This window comes from Pundamilia nyererei, unplaced genomic scaffold (genome assembly GCF_000239375.1).
Source record: "Pundamilia nyererei isolate P.nyererei 1_Seehausen unplaced genomic scaffold, PunNye1.0 scaffold00126, whole genome shotgun sequence".
NCBI lineage: Eukaryota > Metazoa > Chordata > Actinopteri > Cichliformes > Cichlidae > Pundamilia > Pundamilia nyererei.
Window position 1 is genome coordinate 47,031 of NW_005187527.1, and position 25,730 is coordinate 72,760.

The following is a 25,730-nucleotide window of genomic DNA, read 5'->3' on the forward strand; positions in this document are numbered from 1 at the left end:
TTTGGCGGGCACATCATCCCGACTCTCCTCGAGAGAAGCAGCGGACCTCCTGCATCCTCCCCCACATCCCAAACCCGCTGCACTGTATCTGCAGGCACCGCGATAACCTTCATGGACCGCATTATGCGCACGAGTCAGTAAAGTCGGGACGATTTTGTTTGGGTTTTTTCTTTTTACAGCGTGCTTAGCGGGTCTCACAGTAAAATCGCGGCTTTCGAGTCATTTTTGTCAAGGATAATGATGATGAGGTAAGAGCTTCCGGTCGCCATTTTGCCGGTGTGTAACGGTTTGGGCAGAATCTGAATGGAATAATTAGCCGCTGTTTGGACTGATACCAGTGGGAGATGTCTAAGCGACATCGTTTAGATTTGGGTGACGATCATTCGTCGAGTAAAAAGAGGTCCTCCGATGGGTATGTGACGGTAGTCCTCATATTTTAGCGTTAAGCCGTTGTGCTGTTTTTAAACCTCTGCAGCCTGATTGTTGTTGCTCCGACGCTAACTAGCTATGCTAGCACGTATGCTAAACACGGTCAGCTAACAATTTAGCTCCAGCAGGTAACAAAGTGTTCAGTTATTCTACTGATGGGGTCACATATGGAGGTGAAATCTAGCAATGGTTCTCCACCAAAGCACTTAGCACACAGTCGGTCAGCCATCGGCCTGGTCCTTTCTGCACGTGGCTAACGTCCCATGCTAACCGGTGCTAAGTGTTTCTTTAGTGCTAAGGTCAAAATTTTCGTCACACAAACTCAGCAGGTGATGTTGAGTTCTCGGCTGGTATGGCGTGCAGCGCTTAGTAAAAATCGCACAAGGAAAGTTTCTTATGAGTTGTACACGGGACACCATGCTGGCTGGGTCAGCGTACAAAAGAAGACCCCTGACAGTCGCTGTCATACCCCGGGCTGCTTTGGTACCTTGTCTGCAAGGGTCCGCAGTGTGGATAGGCACCTGCCGGGCCTGGAGCAAGTTGAGGAGGACCCTTGCAGATTCAGCCTCAGGGTCATTGCTGTGCATCTCCCATCGCGTTTGACCTTAGGCGACAGAGAAATAAAACAAACACACGGCAGGAGGCGTTGAGATAAAACAACCCGTTATGTGACCTATAAGAAGTTCAGTGCCATTACTAACGTAAATAAGTGTAAATGAACATGAAGGAGCTATGCGTGTATATTGCAGCACTCCCACAGTCATGGACGTGAATGCTAAGAGATGCTTACTAGCACACACACAAAGTCTTGCCACCCCCTCTTCTGACAGTCATGTTTGGCCTTGCTGTCAGTGAATCTCTAGAGTTGTGTAGAGCTGAGAAGTTTTTAGTAGTTAAAATTTCGTTGCATTTGTATTACATATTTGATTAAATTCGCAGCTGAGCGTTTAAGGCTGCCCTGCCATACTGGGCACCACCTTGTGTATCAGAGGTACTAATGTGTCACGTGTTATATAAGCACAGCATCTGATGCATCTGGCCTGTGTGTGTACCCAGCATCACTGTCTAATAATGTCTAGTTATGACACCTCAAAGCTTTTTGCAGCTGATGCGACAGTGTTTATGGTTCTCGTGTGATCTTAAGGCATTTAATATGTCCTTTTGCAAAAGAAGCAAGAATACCGTGGACGATTAGTTTATCTGTGACCTTTGCATGCTACACTTGATTAGATTGCTTTTTGCAGTGGGTAAGCCACCGTGAATAAGAATGTGCAGTAACCTTTTCATGGGATTTTTTTTTTTTAAAGAAAAGCTCTTGACGTGACCTAACATTTGAGCAATGTTTGTCCCGAGTTGGGCCTCTTGTGTCTAATTATGTGCGTATCTTTGTTTAATGATGTGTTGTTGTGTCGCAAAAAAATCTGTTGGTTCGTGTGGCAGTGCTTCATGAAATCTTAAACTCATGCATCTCGCCCTCACAGGCGCGACAGAGACCGTGACGAGAGGTCGCGGGACCGCGATCGAGACCGTGACAAGGACAGAGATGTGAAGCCGTCCGGGGTGCCTACGAACCCAGCTGCAGGCATCGCCGGCTTCCTTAAGCAACCCGGTATACAGCAGCAGATCAACCCCTTCACTAACCTGCCCCACACGCCACGCTACTATGAGATCCTCAACAAGCGGCTGCAGCTTCCCGTGTGGGAGTACAGAGAGCGCTTCACTGAGATCCTGATGCGGAACCAGTCTTTTGTGCTGGTGGGAGAGACAGGCTCTGGAAAGACTACACAGGTAGAAAGGCAAAATATGCAGCAGTTTTATTTCTATAATTTTCCATTAGCCTCCTCCAATATATATATATTTTTTAATCTTTTGATGAAACTGTGTCACATTAAATGAAAGCTAGAAATTCTGCGACTAAAATTGGTATAATTATATCTTTAAAAACAGGGTGGAATGAACAGATGATGCATTTTAAACAGTTCCGTTGCTGAGCTGATTCCCAGTTTGCGGTTGTTAAGTTTATTTTAAGTTCTTGAAAGAGCTGGGTTGTCTGTTTTTTATATTAACATGAGAGAAAATTAGAGTAAATCACTGGCTGAGCTGTGGCCTCCTCCTGAGGTGAATATAAAGTATCTTCCAAACACTTGTTAAAATGAAAACGTGTAATCTTGTCAGTGCTTTCTGCTTTGGCAATGGTATAAAATATGTGTTCCTCACAGTCACTGTGAATTTTAAAACCTAGCAGCAAAGCGGTCTCATATAGATGCAACCACAGTAAAGGACCACCAAAGTAAAAGTTGTTTTTAATGTGCGCTAAATGATTGTCATCTTATCACTTTAATAGTGATAAATCATTCAATTAAATCATTGTTAGTGGGTATGTGTGGACATGATTGTCCAGCTCAAGGTTGCAGAGGAAGTGGCCAACTTCTGCCAACTGTCATAAGGCAGAAGGCAAGATGCATCCTGAACCGGTTGCCAGTCTGTCACAAATCCAACAGTTGAAGCTAACATGCATACCTTTGAACTGTGGGAGGAAGCTGGAGTACCCAGAGAACCCGCACAGAAAGGCCTTGGCTGCCATTTGAAGGAACCCTCTTGCTGTGAGGCTGCAGTACTAGCTGCTGTAACACTATAGCTCACTGCAGATCTTTTATTTGCAATGTACTCTCTGACTATTGAATGATTCTGCTGCGTCTTAAGTGAGTTTCTTGTCCTGCACATGAACTCCAGCATCTTATACTTGTGCGACAGCGGTCCTTGTTCTGCTTTGCAGCCTCGGCAAGCTTGATGTTGCAGATAGCAAGTCAGTTCACTCATACCTGCTGAAGAAGACAGTGAACTGGGAGAGAATGGATGACTCTAAAAAATATCTTATGTAGCTGCTTTTGTTTTTAGCAGCATATCTGCAGTAAATGTTTTGACTTTAATCAGTAAAGGCTTTGCAGGACCCAGCAGGTTGTATTAATGAACGCAGTATTGCTCTCTGTGGTTTTAATCAGACATCTGCATTTGACCTTCACATCCAGCGCCCTGCTTTTATCTGACCTGCAGTCCTGCTCTTGTTTCTCGCACATCTATAAACACTCTTTGGTTCAAACAAAAGCCGACTTGTCCGCTGTGTTCCAGATCCCCCAGTGGTGCGTAGACATGGTCCGGTCATTGCCGGGACCAAAGAGAGCCGTAGCCTGCACCCAGCCCAGGAGGGTAGCGGCCATGAGCGTTGCCCAGAGGGTTGCAGATGAGATGGATGTCATGCTGGGCCAGGAGGTGGGCTACTCCATCAGGTTTGAGGACTGCAGCTCTGCCAAGACCGTCCTCAAGTAAGAAGGATGTTTTTCAAATTAAAGCCTACAGCTGTATTGAAGCTGATAATTGCAGAAAACTGGCAAGAATAACAATAGCAGTTTGCTGGTTGCAGTTTCATTCAGTAGCCCGAGTAAATAAATAAGCTGTAATAAAGTAGTCAGGTATAATGTATTAACACAGTTCTGCCCAGAAGCACTTTCAAAGGGGAGGATGTCCCTTTGGGATCCCCACTTGCTTCTATTTGAAGCAGGTTTTATTCAGATAATGCGGTTTTACGTAATGATAGAGGGTGAATATATGATCAGGCTTCACAAACCGTGTTTACTGCATGGATGCTGTTCTCCCAGGTACATGACAGATGGAATGCTGCTGCGGGAGGCCATGAACGATCCCCTGCTGGAGCGCTATGGTGTCATCATTCTGGACGAGGCCCACGAACGCACATTAGCTACAGACATCCTCATGGGGGTCCTCAAGGAGGTGGTCCGCCAGAGGCCTGACCTAAAGGTAAAAAAAACAGCTTTCAGAAATACACTCAGTTCACTCAATGTTTTTGTTCCTATTGCCTTAATTTCATCATTAGTTACTGCAGTGCTTTTGGGCAGCTGATACATTGATTTTAAGGAGCGAGCTTCCACATGTTCCGGTTTTATCTGTCAATCGCTGTTTTGCATTATTTGCAAAAAATGTGTTCCTCTTACGGTTTCTAAAACGCTGCTGGAGACGTACATAATACTTGCCCTAAGGATACATTCGCTCGCAGCCGGTGTTTATGTCCCTCTTCTGTCACTCGTCTCTTTTGTCACATTTGTTGACAGTGTCCTCATGCCTGACAGCTGTGTATCTGCTGAGGGAACGGGGGGAGGAAACAATCCTGTTAGCTTCAGAAATGCAGAAATGTGTTCTGCACTGCAGCAACGGTGGAGATTGCCTCTCAGAGACGTAGGGCTGTTTTTAAACCAGCTAACCAGTAGCAGAACAGCAAACGTGTCGGTGTGGATGGGAGCACAGAAGCAGGCAGGAGTTTTATAGGGTAGAGCGTGCCAGGCATAATTCTCATAAAGCAGATGGATAATGACTGGTTGTTTGTCAGCGTGGAATCAAAGGTTAGATTGTTGTTCGCAGACTGTTAAATGAGGTCTAGGTTATTGGGAATGATCATCCACCCACACCCCTCTATCTCCTTCATCCCTATCGCCTACCGAATTTGAAAGTTTAATTTGCCTTGATTAAGAGCAATTATGATGTCTCGCAGAGCGTAAAGCGAAATGCAGAGACGCTGGCCCCTGAAAATGTTTGAGATTGAAAATGGGAGACGCGTTTCCCATCAGAATCCTAATGCACTCTATCTAATGGATCTGGAGAGAACATTGTGTATCCAACATCAGGAACAAGGACTGTCATAGCTCTGTGGAGGTCACTGACTTGGATTGTAATGCCAAGTACCACATTATAGACGCCATCTTGAGCTTGTGCTTCAACCTAAATTCACAGCGTTATCCATCCCGTCCTCATCTATCCTTTAATTGCTCACACGTGTGTCTACTTAATATATGTCCTCATCCTCCAATCATCATCAAGCTATTTAAAATGTTAAATGATTCCTCATTCGAGTGCTCGCTGCCATGGTGATTTACACTCTGCTGTCTTTACGTTTTCTTTAACCGCTTTCACGAGCACGTTGAGCCTCACAGACGCGTTAACACGTCGCTCTCTCGATTTCCCGTGTCCTTCTCGGTTCAGGTCATCGTCATGAGCGCCACACTCGACGCCGGTAAGTTCCAGGTGTACTTTGACAACTGCCCACTGCTAACCATCCCGGGACGCACGCACCCCGTGGAGATTTTCTACACACCGGAGCCAGAGCGGGACTATCTGGAGGCGGCCATCCGCACCGTGATCCAGATCCACATGTGTGAGGAGGATGAGGGGGACGCTTTGCTCTTCCTCACTGGACAAGAGGTAAACTGCCTTGCAGATTCTCCTGATGTTACTGGTGTCATGTTCTAAACAGTACAACTGAGTTTATTAATTTCTAATTTTATGTCATATGGCCAATCCCAGCTTATTTATTTATTCATTTAATTTTCAGACTAACAGTCCTAAACACAAATATGGTTAATCTGCTATGAAATAAAAGGTTTAAGCAGCTGGAACTCGTGACTGTGTGCTGTCTGTGCTTCATAGAAATTGAAACCATTAAATCAATTTCATCTTTAAGTTAAGCATCTGCATATTAATCTAATTACATAGATCAGTCGCTCGCATAAACTGTTTGGAGCGCACTCGCACGCACACACAGGCGCGTACTCTCTGCACAGGAAATTAATAATTCTCAGATTGATAGATGCGTTTTTGGAAACCTCCAGGATTTGTACAGCGGCTGGAGGGAGGAGGAAAAAATAAAACCAAAAAAAAAAAAGAAAAGAGAGAAGTGACCCAGATTCTGCCCTTTCCACAAATCTCAAAAATTAAGTCATTTATTATTTTTTTTCCCCTCCCTGCAAATGTTGTCCACTGATGTGTAATGGAGGGCAGGGTCCATGCCCAAAGTGATGAATTTGGTCACAGCTGGGTGAACACACACACACACACGCAGACACACACACAGAAAAGCAGCAACAAATGTTTCAATCTCCTGATCACTAGACAGGAGAAGCCTGACAGATCCAGCAGCGGCCGTGCTGGTGTGAATATCCTCTCAGCATTTTGACAAAATGAGATCATGTGATTAGTGGTGGATGTAAAGGAGGATGTAAGTTTACAATGACGCGTCCCCCATCTTTCCTGCAACGTACTAGTTTGGTTGTTGTGGGTTTCTCATTTCCATGGGACAGTGAGGTGTTTATTAGCAGTAATTATTTGTCAGTCGACACCTACTTGGCTGTTGTAGTACACCTACGTCGGTTTCATTTGTCAAAGCAGGATCAATATGCAGCTTGTTACAAACAGGATAAAGTCATTGGGGTGGCATGGTGTTTGAAGTGGTCTCCTTTGAGGAGCGCTAATTGATTTTTAGATTTAGTGGCATCCCAGCTGCTCCGATGAATGAGAAGAAAGGTCTGGGATATTGAGAGGCTGTGCTTTTTTTTTTTTTTTTTTTTTTTTCTCCTTTGTTTTTTAAGTTTAGATGTAATTTGTTGATTTAAAGTCCAGCCCCACACACACCTACACCCACACAGTGTCAAGCTAAGGTATTACTGACCGCACTCCCACGGTGAGTTCATTATCACCCTCCCCTAATTGAGTTAAAGAAGTTAATGTGTGTTAGGTCTGGCAGAGATGGTTGTTCAAAGGGTGCAGCAGCACGCCCCTCAAGCGCTTCTTAACCTCTTCAGTCTCCCAGCAACTTTGATGTAGACTAATGATTGGGAGGCAGATCCACAGCAAAGCCATAGACTCTTTTTATCTGACTGTTTAATTTATAACAGACGGAGAGGAAACGCACACAACTCCCATCCTCTCTCTTCCGCAGTTTATTTTTCTTCTCTGAGATATTTAGCTTCCATAAACAAATAGAACTGAAGCACCAACTCCAAACAAGAAAGTCGAAACTTATCACAGCTGTCGAGCAAAGATAAGTCCTAATATTTAAGCTTCCCCCTCAGCAGCTAACATCAAAACATGATTGGCGGCGGGGGTTGTTTGCTAGTCAAGAGGAGTTCCTAAATGTGTCGGTTATTAGCTTGGCTGTAGATTGTTGCTTCTGGGGTCACAGGGAGAGCTGGTGGACAGGTTCCCGACACTGGCCAAGTGCCCCTGTGTGTGTACAGACACACGCAGGGGGACACGAACACACATACTTTGTCTCCATGTCCCTAAGGGACTAGACAGCCAGCTTGCTTCCAGCATTTTGGCAAAGAGGTCCACTTTTTTTCCCCTCCATGGCAGCTGCTGCTTCCAGAGGCTTGATAGGCTATTAATACTGAGGCTAATTTTACCAATCCATTCAGATTTACCGTTTTCCACTTGTCACTGTGTTGATTAAGAAGCACATGGCCATCAGCGGGGTTTGACTTAATGCGATGAACAAGGGGACAAACAGAGCTAGTAACACATTCGCAGTCCAGAAGAAAAACAGGGAGGGAGGGGCTTCACAATGGTCTTTTCTCATATCAAGGCGAGTGTGGCTTCACACGGCGGCTCCAAATGAAGTCAGTTTTAGTCACGCTTAAACTCAACAAAAGCACAGTATGTTTTAAAGGAGGATGAAAAATCCCCGAGAAGTTCAGAATGCATATTTTATTTACAGACTTGGGGATGAAAAGGATGTGTAGAGACCTCTGATGTGGCCCATTTTTATCTCTGTGAGCGCCACTAGAATAAGTTTGGAATCAAAGGGCATGCTCGTCAGTGCCTCCGCTGCTGCATTGCTCCCACGGGCCTGCAGGTGGTGCAACAGCATCAGCAGTAAAGTGACACCCGTAGCACTAATAATACTGCGGCTTCATGAGATTAAACGATTGGTGTTAAAGGAAGTAAGAGAATGGTTCTCAACGGTGGGAGCTATTCAGAAATGTTCTTTGGGGCCATGCAAGAAACTTCTTAAAACTTTCAGAGATGTTAAAGACATGAAAGTATATCTGTGGGAAGAGTGATAGTGATAATCATATTCCAGGGCTCTGGAATATTTAAGCATATTTAGTAGATTTAAAATGATATTGTCATATTCTTTGGAGAACAGGCCCTAACCCAGTGTTCACTATGGTGCTTTCCTCATTCCTAGTGCGACTCAGGCCTGCTGTCTGTCTGCCAGCCCACCGGCTCTGGAACGTTCAGCTTCACTAAACTGATCTGCCATGATTTGCCGCTGGTTATGCATCAGCGCTGCAGTCTCATATCACATTCCCCCTCTACAATACTGCACTGTGGAATAATGAACCCTGTTTGAGTCTGTCTGGCTCTGTGCGTGTGCCTTCAGAGCATGCGCGTCCATGTTTTCCATGATTGCTGCATTTGACAACAGAGCCACAGGGAGCTCAGCAAAGCATACTGCAGTCCAGGTTTAATTTCCTCCGTGAGATGGAGCGATAGTTAGAACAAATGTACTGTAGCAGGGAATCACGCTTTCCCCCGGCCGCCGCTGCCTCCTCCTCCTCCTCCTCTTGCCTTCCCTCTGTCATCCGGATTCACCGCCATTGTTTATCCAGGTGTTGTTCGCATCCGGCTCAATTTATTTATTTCTTTTGGCGTTTGCATACACAAGCAGCACCTGGATTAATTGTTGTGCTCCCAATCTTTCAGGAAATCGACGAAGCCTGCAAGCGAATTAAGAGGGAGGTTGACGACCTGGGGCCCGAAGTCGGCGATATCAAAATCATCCCGCTGTACTCGACGCTGCCTCCACAGCAGCAGCAGAGGATCTTTGAGCCACCCCCGCCCAATAAACCAAATGGCGCCATCGGAAGAAAGGTATAGCTGCCCTGTTGCTATAAAAACACACAGAGGGGGAGGTAGAAACGGGGAGATGGGCGGGAGGGGTGGAGGCTAAGTGAAGAGAAATTGAGTGTGGTTGGTGTAGAAAGGCCAGATGGGGAATAAGGTGGGTAAAGTGAGGGAGCTGGAAGGAAGGAAGGGACTGAAACTTTTTTCCCTTTCTCAGCTTTAGCACAGAACTGACTCACACAACATATGCTGCTTTTGTCAGCATGCAATTCTCTGCTCTAAATTATAACTGGGGTATTACTCATGCCCTCCGAGCCTGAGGAAAGTACTGCATTCTCAGTCGTTTTTATCTTTCCTCTACATTTACACAGAGCCTGCTGGTACTGGGGGAAAAAAAAACAGGCCTCAGACCTCTGCTTTATAAAACCGTGTAAAAGATGCACTTTATATGGGATGACCGAAAACAGGACTCTTCTTGCCGTACAATCTTCCTTCAGTCACTTGATCGCAGAGGAGTGGATGATCCTTCTATTGATACAGACACGAAAGAGTTCCTCTCTTTTGTGTGACAGTTTCTATTCACAGGGGCTCTTAACCACAGCAGCAGCAGCAGCACCACCTGCACCGTCACACTGTTGGCTAGGGATCTGACAGAATATCCGAATCTCATAGCTGCCAGCAAATGAGTAAACACTCATCCCAACATCTGATAGGGGACGGTGTTGATGAATGACTCATTGCTACAACCCCTCTAATTGAGGCAGATCAGGCTGACATATGAGCAGCGAAAATATTTATGGGCTGTCAAAGTTAAATATGTCACATTAAGCAGGTCGGCCATCAAGTTTGTATTTCTTATAGGCTTGTGTGGTATCTTTTTTTTTTTTTTCCTAACTTACTGACATTTTGCCAGGGTTTATGGCATATGATGGTATTTATGTTTAATAATGAATAAAACCAAGAAAAAAACTGCCATTACACTCCGGCGAAGAGCAGTTTATTACATGACATGTTTCCTTACAAAAAAGAGAAACATAAGAAATTGCAGATACATGATTTCCTTACAAAAAGGACAGATTTTTAACTTTCCAACAATCCTCCAACTAACCAGGTGTGATATACGTTTCCTTCAGGAAAAACGACCACATATAAGCAATTTATTCAATGCGTCTCATTTAAAAAATGATCCTAAATTAAACTGCTGTAGATGATTTATAGAGGAGTGTGTAAAACACTTATTTGTAGCAGTTCTGAAAAAGAAAAATGGAAATGCATAACTGGTGGCCCGGTTATTTTTTTCTTCCTGTGACTATGTTGTATACACTGATTCCAGTACTTTATAAATGTTTTAAAATCAACAAGAAATTAGAAAAAAAGTCCTTTAAATTCTTCATCTATATTGTTTTGTTTCTTATGGAGGCACAGGACTTTGGGGAATATAATATGTGAATGCCATACTATGTAACAGTGGTTACTACATACAGCTGGAGCACTGCATAGACACGTCCAGTGCAGGTTAATACTGTAGACACTATGACTTGTAGAAAGAAAGCTGCTAGTGCTAGCTCTGCAGCATTTAACAGCAGTGTTTTGTCACGTTTAGATGAGTTAGATTAGATTAGTAGCTAACTGCCTCTTTCCTTAGATACTTGTCAAACGGTCCTGTGACTCTGCTGCTGCAGGCACAGACAAAGTGGGCTGAATAGACACAATCCACCAGTGGTGTTGTCAAACTGGCATTTTAAAGAGTTACGCTCTTTAGCCACCTGTCTGTGGAGGGAAACAGTTGTAATTTCAACTGGCTCTTCACGAGCACATACTTCCTTCTTTTTGCTTTGTGTTTTTGTTCACTTCCAAACATCTGTGTTATTTTAAAAGAAAGAGGAAAAGCTGTGATGTTTATTTTAAACACTATTGAAAATCATACTGTTGGGATGTATAATACCCTGATGTACCAGCGCACTGCCAAGCCTAACTTCCAGCAAGGCCCACACAGAGGTCCTCCCCTCGTGGTGTAGATCAAACATTTGGGCACAAATCCCTCCTCCAATTACTGTCCTGAGCCTTGAAATTTCTTCAGGCTTTCTGTTTAAATGAGCTGCATGTGTGCTGCAGAGGCTTAAGTGGCCCAGTACTGGATAAGATCTTTTTCATAAGTTCAGATATCATTGCCAGTATTTTCTTTTGCTGTTCAAGGGGATGTTGATGTGAAGTATGGCCAGTGTTGCTTGGGGGAAGCCTTTTAATATTACTTTGCTCTGGCAGTGGCCCCCGTTTGGTTGCGGTTGTATATGGACATTTGTCTGATGTGTTAGAGCTCACCCCACTGGGACTGCACCACTTAAATAACAGTGATGTTGTTACCTTGCTCTTCTCTTGGTGGATAAATTTCGGCGATGTCTTCACGATACCCATGTGTTCAGTTCATACATGAAATAAAGTGAATTTGCTGGTCCTCACTGTTGAGCCGGCGAGCACTTTGAGCTTCAGAGCAGCAGTTTGTCCTCCCCCCCCCACCCCCCATTTGTCACGTGCCTGTTGAATTGGTGGAGGTGGCATCTAAAGTTGCCACGCTTGAAGTAAATGTGCTTCTCCTCAGTGACTGACTGAGCGACTCATCAAGTGAAAAATGCAGAGATGTCATCTAAGCCAGCCCAAGAGAAAGTAGTGAAGAAGAATTAAGGTTCGCCACATCTGCCACTATGCATGCTAACGACTGCATTAGGCACCCCTCAATTAACATAAAGCACTAGCTCGTCATTGCGCTATTTCTCCAGGAAAGCCACTGATCTTCCATTCTGAGCAGTTTTATCATTTAAAATCAAGTCAGAAATTGAATAATTGCCAATAAAGACCATAATCTCGCTTTGCTTTCCAGCATCTCACAGATTGTCTCTAATAAGTGTGCTATGATGAGTGTTAGGATTGTTTTTTAGCATTGTCACGTTTGAAATATTTCCTCCAAATGTCACTTTTCTATTCTGTTTCAATGAGCTTTGAGTGTGGGTGCAGCGACTCTGCACGTTCTGCTTCCCTCGGTCAGGGGAAGGCTTTATTTGTCAACAAGCACGCGTTCCTCAGCAGGGGATGTGAAAGATGGCCCGAGTTAGCTATAGTACTTGCTCTCTTGCAGGTAATAACCCAGACATAACATGCAGAGATGATGTTCTAATGATATTACTGATGAAGAGGCCAGGGTTATCCAGTGCAGCAGCAGACTGGAAGGAGCAAGCCTGCGTTCAGTGTAATGGGCCTGGCCTGGATAATCCTTCAGAATCAATGCAGTCAATGAGGTCTCACCCATATGATCATGAAATGTGAGAGGGTGTCATGTGAGGCATCTGCTAGAGCAACTGACTGCATCCCAACACGCAGGAGGGTGGCAACCTTCACTTGGCTTTCTTTTTTTTTTAACTGGACTTTGAAGCTTTCCATGCCTTTCATTGCTCGCTGAGATGTTGGCCGCTGACATATCTGTCCGATCGCCTGATCTCGTCCCTTTTTTTGGCCAGCTACTTTAATCCCAGACTGCTGCTGCGGGTAATTGGTCTCCCAGTCATGTGGCTGTTTTCAAACTTTCGGTCACCAACAGCCCTTCAAGCTATTACCTGTCATTGGGATCGTTTTTTAGGTACCTTGTGATTCTTTGCTTTGTAGTTCAGAGCCTGGGATTGTATTTTTTTCTATATACAAAAAGGAAAAGGCGTCCTTCTTTTACATTTACATAAAACCTGTCTCCAGTAGCTTAGAGACCTTTTAAGAAGACGTTTCCACTACATGCATTGACTCATGTATGTTTCACTTTGTTTGTTTTCCACTGTGATAAAATGCAAGAAATGCCCAACGTAGTTAGCACAAGGAAAGGATGAGCCATTACTGACCTGGATGGGGTATTATTATTACACTCTTTATTATGTGGTTATATTGTCTTGTTAACTATGCAGAATATTTTTCACTACACTTCTTGGCCGTATGCTACACCCTCCATTTCTTTGACTTCACGTGAACAGTTTTGTTCGGAGCCATTCTCACTCCAGCTGTCTGTAAACAGCCTTGTTACAGTTGACCCCTTACGAGCGTTTTCATCTCCATTCTGTGCCACGAGATGACCATACCCTTGTTTCTGTAGATCAGGGGTGTTCAATTAAAATTTAATGAGGTCTAGTTAGAGAACATTTCCTCACACAAAGCTCTGCAATATCATAAAGTATTAATATACAGTCAACAGTTGCAAAAGGAAGTTAAAGTCAGCATTATTTCAGTAATATTTATTATTCATTTTCACAATAAAATAATAAATTTTCTTTTCTTATTTCAAGTAAAATAAGGTTTGTGTTCATAAATAAAAATTTTAAAAAAGCAGTTCAGGTTTCCCCTTCTTTCTTTTTTTTTTTTTCATCAACTACATTTTCCATGTAAACTAAACTAAAATCTATTTTCTCTCTGATTCCCGGACTTACTGCTCTTACAGCTTGTGTCTCCTCACTTAGTTTTCCTTTTTCACACGCGCTCTGAATAAATCTTTTAATTGGCTGAGAAGCATCATGCGGGATAAATTACAATGCACACACATTGATTACCTTGAAGAAAAAGGAAAAGGCGGCGCAGATTAAAAGTAATCTTACGGCAAATATGAGCAAAGTTGTGCAGAGTAAAATCGAAGCGGTAATAAATTAAGGTCTAGTCGTGGCTTTGGGTTCTTGAAGAATAGCATCTTGGTCTGGAGCGAGGCTCATCCCAAGTTTAAACTGAGCATTTAGAGCAGTCTGAAGGTTTGAGTCAGGGGGATTTTTATTAATATGAGCATACTCTATTGTAATGACATGAAAAGCCTTTTTCATTCTGTTTTCTTTGTTTCAAACCTCCGAAATTACCTGAAACTTAGATTTTTTTGCAGACTTAGTTTCAGGAAGTTGTTTGCAAAGTGTGTGAGAAACACTGGGAATAAACATTTTAATCTTTCACAGTGGTTTTATATTGCTACCACAGATTCGCAGCCTATTGCTGTGGCAGTAGGCCATGATTGTACTTTTAGCTTTTGAACCGTTTGGCCTGTTATTTATAAAACCTCTAGTACTTTCATTTAAATCGAAATTAAAATAGCCAGGAACTCCTTGTATAAAAGCCAGCCATTTGGCAGATAGTGCCATGTGATCAGTTTCATACCAGCATTTATTGCCATCTCTCTATTTGCGGGCTTGAATGCTAAGGGGAATGTGGTTTCGACAGGTGAATTACTCGAGGTCAAGGGCTGAAAGAGGGAAAAAAAGAAGCCCTCTCTGGCATTAATAACTAAATAGTCAGGCATTCTGTGGCTGAAGTAAAATCCTCGCTTAAAAGGTGGGATTTAAAAGTCTCCAAGGCTCACAGCTTGAAGACAGCTGAAGAGGCACAGCTACAAAGGAAGTGTGTCAAGTGTGCAAAATTGGTTCTGTGGACCTGTATCAGCAAAGACCACAGAGACCTGTTTGGTTTTGTGCTTGGCATTTTATTATGAAGACTAACCAAGAAGCGCGGACAGCTACCACCAAATTGCTCCTCAGGTCAGCCTGCAGCTTGTTCCTGACCTGGTAAATGTTGAGCCGGCCAGAAGGCGGGGGCTAAGTGTGGAGGCATCTTTATTTTATTTTTTTCACCCCAGAAACCCTCAAATTTTAAACTGGCAGCTGCCAGCAGAGTGGGCTGTGACACTGCCCCCACCGCCTTGATGAGTTAAAAAGGTTTCTGTGTCCGGTCAGTTTCCAGCGTTATATAAGCAGAACTGAGCCTGGCAGCGGTCAAGGTTCGCGTGAGTGTAGCTGTAGATCTGCCTGCCTGCTACTTTCCCTCTGTTTGTGTTTATGCTGACAGTGAGAGACCCATAGTTTCATGTGACTCATTCAATGCACATCTTTTTTATTTGCTTCGATTCAGCTGTCATTTGTCATTGACATCTTTGCTGTTTGGGATCATTCATCATCTCATAAACCAAGCAGCTAATTTTCACTTATATTCTTATTTCCTTTCCCGTTTTTTCTCTTCCTTAAACTATTTTTAATCCATCAGCTCATAACTCCTGAATGCCTGGAATGAAAATAATTCTGCAGATTTATTCAGTTGCTTTTTTTTATTAAGCGATATAAGTAACTACTATTTTCTTACAGCTCTTGCAATGATCGGGGATAACATTATGACTGCAGTGAATAACCCTGATTATCTCTTCATCGTGGCACCTGTTAGTGGGTGGGATATATCAGGGAGGAAGTGAATATTTTGTGCTCAAAGTTGATGTTTGAAGCAGGAATAATGGGCACGTGTGTGGCTTTGATGGGAGACTAACACAATGTTAGGCAGTTGGTTATAATGGTACGCCTGATTGGTGTACATATATTGTGTAGCAAAACTTTGATTGACACAGTCTTCCAGAATATTTAGAACTAAATTAAATGTGAGATATTTTCAGTGTTATTTGCCTCTGGTTGTGTTGCAAGTGTGGCTTTGAAGGAGCCGGCATTGCAGCGTTGAGGGGTAAGTTGGCATGTCTGCAGACAGCGGTGTCGCACATATCAAGAGACGCGTTTTCGGTTCACATGAGAGATTTGCAGCAGCCCTCAATTAGAGGGGAGGAAAAAGATGTTTTTGATGAAAGTGCTAACCACTGTCGCACACCATGTTTTAAAAAGCAGGCCACCTAACAGAACCCATTAAATGAAGACTGCTCTGTGGGTTTGAAAAGCTTTCCAAAAGAGGGAAGCTGACATCCCAACAAACCCAGCGACATGCCGGAGATAGAGACTCCAGCCACACACACACGTGTGCACACAAAACTCGAGTAATTTTTATTCGATGAGACACCGAGCACCAAGCCAGCACTGTGCACAAATCTGTTGATAGCACTAGATTGCAGAAACTGTTGTGGTGTCGCTTTGTTGGGCTCGCTCGGCAGCCTGCAAACATTGATCTCTGCAGACTCGTTGAGCTGGCTCACATCAGAGCAGACGCTGATATCCACGTTTGTTTTTCTCTCTAATGTTTAAGGATCACTGATTTCTCAGCACTTTGTATGAGGTTATCTGAACCTTTCTTACCAGAGGAACTTCTTTCTGATAGGTATAATGATGTTTTTGTATTCATGCTATGTTTTTTATGCATCTTAATGGTTTGCTCAAACTATTTTCATGCAGTTTTATGTATCAAATTGTAGCAGACCAGTCTCGGGTCTCATCAGTCCCTTCAAAGTCCCCGGGCGCATCATTTCTTAACTCGCGTCTTCTCGTTTTCACAGGTCGTCGTGTCAACAAACATCGCCGAGACGTCCCTGACCATCGATGGGGTGGTGTTTGTAATTGATCCCGGATTTGCCAAGCAAAAGGTTAGCTTCCCTTTTCTCCCTGCCACCATCCCCCCCCCACATCTTCTCCCACCACTCTTTATCTGCCGCGATCATCTGCTTCTGTTGCCTGAGAATCCCCAGATAAACACAGCAGTGCACACCTGACAGCAGCAAAGATGGAAAAGCCTGTTATTTATTCCTCTGACATTTCACCAGCCTAGAGCCAAGTCATACACATGGCACAAAAAGAGATTATATATGCTCCAAGGTGGATTGTGCGCGCGTGTGTATTGTACATCTTCTTTTTGTTTGCTGCTTGTATATATAGTAGATTGTAGGTGGGTTTAAAAAAAAATGAATAAAAAATACTAGCTTTTTTTTTTTTTTTACTCTACCCTAGTTTTTATTCAGATGAAATTACTCATTGACCTCGTTTCCCTCTCAGGTGTATAACCCACGAATCCGAGTGGAATCCCTCTTGGTCACAGCCATCAGCAAGGCCTCAGCCCAGCAGAGGGCAGGCCGTGCCGGACGTACACGCCCGGGAAAGTGTTTCCGGCTTTACACAGAGAAAGCTTACAAGACAGAAATGCAGGTAAGAAGCAAAGCAGTTTGAAAACCATTAAAATTGTACAAGTTGTAAACACATGATTGATTCTCATATCTCACATTCTGCAGTGCCACAAGCACTTTGTATTCCCCCAGAGCAGCCTTCTAGCTGGAAAAGCTTTCTATTATGCAATATTTGCTCTTAGAACTCCTCGATTCCCAGTTCAAGCGAATTATCATTCCAGGAGCCCGGTGCTAAAACGCACCTTTTTTCCACCCTTCCTCATAACCCCCGTTAATGACACGGCCACCTTGTGACAAATGGACCCGTGGGGGCCCAGTTCTCCACTTTAACAAGCTAATTCTTTCACATCACGCCGAGTGGCAAAGGGAATTTTTTTAAACAAGTTAAATAGCCCTTCGAATGCCCCAGACCCCCGGTCTCTGTTCAAGTTGACATATGAGTGATGCATGAGTAGATAATAAGCAGGCCTGACGAATTCATTTTGAATTGTTCCTCGGGCTTCTTTTGTACCTCTTTACTGGCACAGGACAACACGTATCCAGAAATCCTGAGGTCTAATCTGGGCTCTGTGGTGCTGCAGCTCAAGAAACTGGGCATTGATGACCTGGTGCATTTCGACTTCATGGACCCACCAGGTTAGTGTACATCCACAGTCTGAAACAAGCAGTTTCAGCTCCCCTTTAAGCCTACCTCCTTCTGTTTGCATGGTTTAGCACAATAGCTCTTCTTTATTGCTCGATTTCATGTAGATTTATATTACTTTGCAGCTGACAGCGACCAGAGGTGTCAGTTAACCAAAGAATCAAAGAATATTGAGATCTTGAATTTGATTAGCGCTCTCTGAATCAGGATGAATACACTTACAAACTGTTATGAAATCGAGCAACATTTAGTCGAGCTGCAGTTGCTTTGATGTACGATATCAAATCTGGGTTGGCAGCGTCACTTGGGAAAAACAACAAAGCAAAGAAGGGATCTTGGCAGACATCAAATAAAACATAGTGAATGTTTGGAGATCTGAGGATATGTGTTGTGATAGACATGGACTACACACTAGTATCTTGCAGTTTTTATGAGGAATCCGCTCTAAATTTCTATTATTGCTGTTCAGACTGAGAAATGACTGATGTGTGCAGTTAGTATTCTGGCTGATCACTTAGTTTATGCACCGCCTGTCACTGTTGCTTGAATTATATCCAAATCCTGCTCGATCTGTGCCAAAACACAGACCTCTTCTCCCTCGAGGTGCTAAGTTATGGCATTCACCAGGAGTGTGTGTGTGTGTGTGTGTGTGTGTGTGTGTGTGTGTGTGTGTGTTCCCACGTCTTCTGGAGGAGACCACCCCTCCTTTCCCTATCCTTAACCTCCTCCTCTTCCCTCCACCCTTTTTCTCACCATAATATAGTTTTCATCTCACCTCTGAGATTAAACCCATCTCTCCCCGTCCACTGTGGCAAACGCCATTTTGAGAATGAAATTGGTTACATCAATAGCAGCGCTATCACCTTGGCTATTGCCTTCCCTCTATATTCCTCCAGAGAAACGTGACTGACCTCCACCACCACCACTCCCACGTTTCTCGCAAAAACGCAAGGATATACATCAACATACGAGGACAGGCCGAGTCTAACCGGGAACAGTCGGGCAAAAGAGAGGGGGGAGGATCACCTTTTTATTGATTTGAGCCACTCTCTGCAGAAGGTTTCTCCTAAATAGCTCCTGAGCAGGCTGGAAGCTGCAGCTAGTTGGGTGCAACAAATGAAGTCTGCTTTAAGTCTGAGGAGTTCCCAGAGAGGGTTTTATAACGGCTATTTACAGCGGATCAATTGTGATATGCCGTGTCAGAGGCCTGCCTCGGAGAAAATACAGGTCAGTGTAGTGTCTCTGGGCAGTCGGGAAATACAGTGAGACAATAGTCTCGTGATAGAATGTTTTTTTTCTTTGTTTTTTTGGCCATTGAACCCCTTTAATCATGTTTTTGGCTTAAAGGTGTTCGTTTCAAATTGGCAACTTTCTGAGGCAACTGTAATTATTGTTCGACATACATTTTTTATTATTTCCACGCATGTTGGATTTGAGTCCAGGCCTTTTCCCCAGCGATGATCAGCCTCCAAACCCAAAGTAGTTTTTTGTGTTTGCTTGTCTGTAATGTGAATTGGAACCTTAATCCTCCCCCCTTACCGTGAAATGCTCAAGTACGTAGGTTATTTCTTCCTTTGTCCACCCCGCTTCCTGCTCGCTAAACACAGGAGCGACAGTGCGAGCCAGACAACCAAATGGAAAATCCAAAAAGAAATCAGTAGCGATTTACACAAGGACTTGGCTGGGTGGGATTCATTTTCCTCGTGACATTTCCAAAGAAGTACCTTTCAAAGCCAATGTGGTTTAATGTACCTTTAGCCTTTCGCCTCATTGATTTGGCCCTTGGTTAATATATCGGATTCTTGTGTGTTGAGACAGTCAATACTTACTTTCTGATGAGTCGCGTTGGGTATAGATTGAATTTCCACTCGGGTTCTTAACGCTAGCGGTACTTGGAAATCAGATTTTCACCTTTTGTGCAGGCCCACACAAGCTACTGTTGTTGCTAAGTAATGTGACCGGCACTCACTTTGTGTATAGAAAGGAAAAAAAGTAGCGTTGATGCCCCAAATCAATATTTGTTAATCATAAAAAAACACCTCCCTGCTTTTTGAAATTGAATTTTTTTTGGGGGGGTGGGGGAAAGCACTTGAGAGAAACGAAAGAGAGCGAGCGCCGCAGCCCGCGCTTGAGCTAATTTTCAGTTAACATGCAACTGGTCATTAGGCTTCAGCTCTCGGGAGCCAAAGGTCAATAATTGCATCTGGAGGAAAAATCTTTTAACCAAACGGTGGAAGCCTTTTGTGTTGAAGCATTAAGTAGAAAGTTCCCCTGTAATTGCATTAGTTGTTTAGGATTGCTTGAGCGGAGGATGAAAAATGAGCTCTGCCATGATTACGTCTGGTGTAATTCTGGCCGTCACATAGTGAAACTTCAGAGCGCAGCAGGTGATGGAAACGCTACCTTTTCTTCCTTTTCTTTGGGTTTTTAACTTCTTTTAATGTGCTGGTTGATCTAATTTATGACTGATTCCATGGACTGTGCTTCTCTTTTCCAGGTCTTAGTAAGTCCTTGAATAAGGAAATCGCTTTTAGTCAGTACATTTTAACTCGTGACCCAGCTGTTTCCCCACATTTAAAGAGTGAAGTTTTGAAATGCAGTAGCTTGATTGTGATTGATTTTCTTTATGTACTACTTAAATTAACAGCTGTAAATTTAATCTGACCGTGAAGACACAAACAGGAAACCCTAGCGTGTCGGACTGTTCCTCAATTGCTCTGAATATTTTCGTCCAGTTGGCATTGATTAAGTAGATTAATTTATTAGGTGTGCAAATCAAAATAGGACGTTAATTAATATTGTTTGCTATAATCGAATCTGCAGATTAGGCGCTTTCTGCCAGGCCATTGCCAAGTGGATTTTATTTGACTTGTTTTTATATTCTAGATTTGCATTAGTTAATGCATCATTTCAGACTAATGTTACCAGCAACTATTTTTACAAATAAAAAAATGTTGCTGCAGATTTTTCAGCTGCGCATTCATAATGTGAATCTCCTGTTCCACCAACATCCCAAAGGTGCTCTAGTGGATTTCGATCAGGTGTCTGTGGAGGCCAATCATGGCTGTCGTATTTAAGAAACCTGTTTGTATGATTTTAGCTTCGTGACATGGTTTGTTATCCTGCTTGAAGTATACCTACAGTGTTCATCATCTTACATTGCTCAAGCAGGATGGAGCTGTGCTTTCATTGTCGATCCCAAACTCTGAGCCTGCCATCTGAATGTTGGAGCAGAAATTAAAGCTCATGAGAGCAGACAATCTTCTGTTGCTCAGTTTTCATAAGCCTGTGTACTGTAGCGCCTGTTTCCTTTCCTAGCTGAGAGGAGTGGGGCCCAGACTTCTGCGGCTGCAGCCCATCTCCTTCGCGTTTTGCGTGTTCAGAGATGCTCTTCTGCACCTTTTTTCTCTTGTTATGTTGTTTCATTTAAAGTTCAGTGGTCCATCTTTACCAAGTGTATGTGTCTATGTGCCTAAGTGCATCAAGTTGCTGCCATGAGATTGTCTGATTAAATCAGACAATCTGTGGCCGCCACACTTTTGCAGTCAGTGAAATAGCAGCAGTACATTAATAAAATTAATGAAACCTTCACACACTCCTCCTTCCTGTTGCAGCTCCAGGATCAAATGACTTCTCTTGGCAGGAACCGTGTCTCAGATGTTTTAGCTCACTGTCATATGAAACCCACAAAGCTGCGACTAGCACATTTAGCACATTTAGCTAAATTAGCTAAACGGTTAACTTGACCTCTTATCTCACTTCTAAATGTGAGCATGGAGTACGGCAGTATTAATCAATTCTGACATAATTGTGTGTGAATGAGTCCCAAACTGTCCTCCTCAAGTGTTGCTGCAATGAAAGAATGACAGTTCTGCAAATTGTCTGTTTCAGCCATCTGTGTGTGTTTTGCCCATGGGCTTGGAGCATTTTAATGGCCCATCTCTCCCGCTCTGTCTCCTCCAGCTCCAGAGACCCTGATGCGAGCCCTGGAGTTGCTGAACTACCTGGCAGCGCTCAACGACGACGGTGACCTGACCGAGCTGGGCTCCATGATGGCAGAGTTCCCCCTGGACCCCCAGCTGGCCAAGATGGTCATCGCCAGCTGTGAATTCAACTGTTCCAATGAGATCCTCTCCATCACTGCCATGTTGTCAGGTAATGCTCAGGGCTGGCCCCGCTGCTTGGGTCTGATCTGCTACTCTTTCCATTTCCTGTGCTCATTGGCCATTCCTCCCAAATGACCAGTGAGCTGTAAGGAAATTTACAGAGCAGCTTCTTTATCTTCTAAGAGCCCTTTATTCATTCTTTGACCCTTCTTGTTGGTTTAGTAGTGGTGACACAAGGATTTAAATGGGTCTATTTGATGCATACCAAAGCCCTGACTGGTTTCAGGTTTTGTGTGCGGTTATTAAAATATCAGCAGTCCAGAAGTTGAGGTCTCCTTAGTATTGGCGTAATGTGTACCTACTGAACTTCAGTACAGGAAAAGCAGTTGATAAAGTCAATGGTGTCAGCTGTTATTTGCGAGGAAGGGGAGGGGGGGAAAAAAACTACATGTCTGTACAAAATGTATAGGTGTAGCTGGAGCAGCACCAGCATGCTACAGCAGTAATTGCACTTTGGGCTTGCCAAAGCAGAATGCTGCTCATTGAGATGAATCTTGACGCCTTTGAAGGGAGCGTGAGGGTCTTTGAGAGCGGGGAAATGGATTTAACTAGGTGCTCGGACGTGGTGCGCACTTAAAGCAGGTGTTTCAGGATGGCAGGTTTTTGCTGAGTTCATTAAAGTAAGCAGCAAAAGTACACCTGAGAGCGGTGCCGCCACAGCAACCAACCATGAGGCTCAATAAACACAGCTTTTACCCATTAAAGCTACAATCAAGCAGGTTTGGCGTTAAGCAATTCACAGCGAGTTCGTGCAGGGGGAGAGGGCAGAACAAAGAGTCCGGGGGAAGTCCACATCACTGTCAGGTGTAGGGTGGGAGGGGCTGTTTTGACTGGCTGTAGCCAGAGTGTAGCAGATCAGGACAGAGAAACCCATCCTCCTTCCCTTCTCTTTGGACCCTCCTTTCCTTTTTCCACCGTAATCACTTGGCAATGCAGTGTGCCCTGTGAAGTGCTCTGTGCCTCTCTTGAGCTGAGGCCTTGTTCCTCTCTGTGGGATTTGCTTAACTTATCCCTATGGGCGGCTGTGTTGGGGCCTATACCAACCTTGTTTAGTCCCACAGTGCTTTGTGCGACCCACGGAGGCCAAGAAGGTGGCTGACGAGGCCAAGATGCGCTTCGCCCACATCGACGGAGACCACCTAACGTTGCTCAACGTCTACCATGCCTTTAAACAGAGTGAGCGGCCTGTTTCCCCACACGTTTCACTGATTAGATTCATTTTTTCCCTTTTTTAAATGCTCCTTAACCCTAAGTTGCTCTCTTCCCACACAGACCACGATTCCACTCAATGGTGCTATGACAACTTTGTCAACTACCGCTCGCTGATGTCAGCAGATAACGTAAGGCAGCAGCTGTCCAGGATCATGGACCGCTTCAGCCTACCGCGAAGGAGCACTGAGTTCAGCAGCAGAGACTACTACATCAACATCCGCCGAGCACTGGTCACGGGCTTTTTCATGCAGGTCAGTGTGAATCTGGGCCTTTTTTGTTTCTTAAGTTTTGTAAGGTTCGATGTGCTGTTTAGTCTCTCATCGTGTTGCCAGTGTCATTATTTTGCTTTCCTTTATTTATTTATTTGTTGTTGTTGTTTTGTGACATTTCATATTTGAGCAAACGCTGTCTGTATACAGCTCCTCTGCTAATCTGATGCTCATTGAAGTATTTTTGTGCCAAACATTTGTACAAACTGCAAAAGCAGCCGAGAGCTGCCTTTTTTTCTTCTTCTCCTTCTTCTTCTTCTACCCCAAGCAAGCACACGCGCACTCGTGCACACGCACCAGCGAGCTGCTTGTTTTAAGCACATAACAAGAAATGAAATCAATTTGTTTCTCGCTCAGGAAAACAAATGGCAGTTTTGCAAAAAGCCATTTTCAGGGCTACCTGAAACAAGCAACCTGACAAGTTGAATTATGGCGTTAATATTTAAATATTTGTCAACATTAACCTTTATCTCGGAGACAAATTTGCAGCTCGTGTTCAGGCGTTCGCACTGTTTGAGATCATGTCTTTGTTTGGAAAGGCCTTTATTGAGACTGATTGCCTTGGTTAATCACAGCCGCCAATGCAGCTCGACCACAGCACACACAAAAAAAAAAACCTCACTCGCTACGAATTAGCCTCAAATGTCTTGCTAGTTTTTTTTTAATCAAAGCATTAATAATTTACTTCTTAGATTGTAATGGGACTGCATGATTAACACACACGCACACACACACACCAGTAAAAGATGTGTGTGTGTGTGTACTTGTTTTGACTTTTTCTGGATTTCATGGGGTTTTCCGTCTTGCTGCGGTTTGAACAGATTGCTCACCTGGAGCGCACAGGCCACTACCTGACCGTGAAGGACAACCAAGTCGTACAGCTGCACCCCTCCACCGTGCTGGACCACAAACCGGAGTGGGTGCTTTACAACGAGTTTGTGCTCACCACCAAGAATTACATCCGCACATGCACAGACATCAAACCCGAGTGGTGAGTTTCAGCAGTTTCATTCTGAGTAAGGGGCACTTTAATTTATCAACCTGCACTACCTTTGTGCATTTCTGCCTCAAATGAGTGGTGCTGGTGCACGATAAACTACTGGTCACAAACATATCCCAATTGTGGCCTGCTTCTCAAAGGCAAATTGTGTCCGCCATAAACATCACAATTCCTGCCAGTAACATTGGTGCACTTTAAATGTTTACCAAGACTCTTCACCAGCACAGGCAATCACGTTGATGGTTATGAGGAACTAACGTTGTGCGTAAAAATGACCCTGCTACACGTGAAAGTCTTTAAATGTTTTTAATTCTCAAGTTTTCATTTCAGCTATGAGTCACTGCAGCACACAGCCACTATCGGTTAATCTAGCAATTATTTTCACAATCAGCTAATTGTTTGCTCCATAAAAATGTTATCAAATGATAAAAAAAGGCCTCCTATCACACATTCCCAAAGCTAATTGTGATATCTTGTTCTTTGCGACCAGCTGGAGCCACTGAAATGTTGCGATTTTTATGGTTATAAAAAGGCTGACAAAAGCAATTATGACAAGGATCTAATAAAAATAAGATTGCAGTCATACCAGCGTCGACTTATGAGCATCGTTGCGCTAGCAGCAAAACCGCAACAAACCTCGTATGCACGTTCCCCCCCCCCGTGACCTCGTCCAATTAAGGATCAAATTGCCGAACCCGCACCAGTAGTCGGAGTGTGAATATGGAAGAACGGCACTCTCCCACAAGTAAACACCGAAGACAATTTTTGTGACTAATGTTTACTTGCTTTCTTTTCTAGGCTGGTGAAAATTGCCCCGCAGTACTACGAGATGAGTAACTTCCCCCAGTGTGAAGCTAAGAGACAGTTGGAGCGTATCATTGCAAAACTCTCATCCAAGGAATACACTCAGTACTAAGAAGGTTTGCATGTGCCGCTGCAGGAGCCGCGTCCTCGCCCGCCTGTACAAAATGAAGACGCTCTTTAGGTTTTCTGTATATTTTATTTGTTTTATTTTCATCGTTCTGAACTCTATTTTTGCTCCTGTGTATTGAATGCGTAGTGGTTTTAAAATCAATGATGAATTGACCTTCGACGGCCACTTTGTTTTCTTTAAGCCAACATGGTTAAAGCACTACAAGAAAAAAGGACTACAGATGATGAGTGGTTATCAGGAGTTTAGTCATTAGTCATTTACACCTGAAGCATGTTGTTTCATGTGAATTTCAACATTCCTCTTAAAAAAAAAAACACCCAAAATAACAAATCCCACCTTGGGATTCTTGGCTGTTGTTTTACTTTGTTATGATGATCAAATGTAATTTATACTGCATTTTGATGCAGGTGAAATGTAATGTTCTCTTGTCATGGAGATAATTTCCTGTCCCATTTCCTGTCATCTGTTCAACTTAATAAAATGGCTTTTGTAATAAGA

At 43.6% G+C, this 25,730-nt stretch overlaps 1 protein-coding gene across 2 annotated transcripts; it reads left to right on the plus strand.

Annotated features, from left to right (window-relative positions):
* Positions 1 to 23: 23 nt before the first annotated feature.
* Positions 24 to 25,730, plus strand: dhx15 (DEAH (Asp-Glu-Ala-His) box helicase 15). Of its 2 annotated transcripts, none has more exons than XM_005742984.1 (14): positions 24 to 248; positions 1,911 to 2,217; positions 3,559 to 3,752; positions 4,086 to 4,245; positions 5,482 to 5,700; positions 8,983 to 9,150; positions 16,388 to 16,474; positions 16,881 to 17,030; positions 17,536 to 17,644; positions 21,615 to 21,806; positions 22,871 to 22,993; positions 23,090 to 23,280; positions 24,120 to 24,289; positions 25,097 to 25,730. In XM_005742984.1, the coding sequence occupies exons 1-14, from the start codon at positions 238 to 240 to the stop codon at positions 25,212 to 25,214; spliced, it is 2,199 nt and encodes a 732-aa protein (XP_005743041.1). In that variant the 5' UTR covers positions 24 to 237; the 3' UTR covers positions 25,215 to 25,730. The 2 variants fall into 2 exon arrangements, with proteins under 2 accessions (XP_005743041.1, XP_005743040.1); XM_005742983.1 differs by lacking the exon at positions 24 to 248 and adding an exon at positions 266 to 412.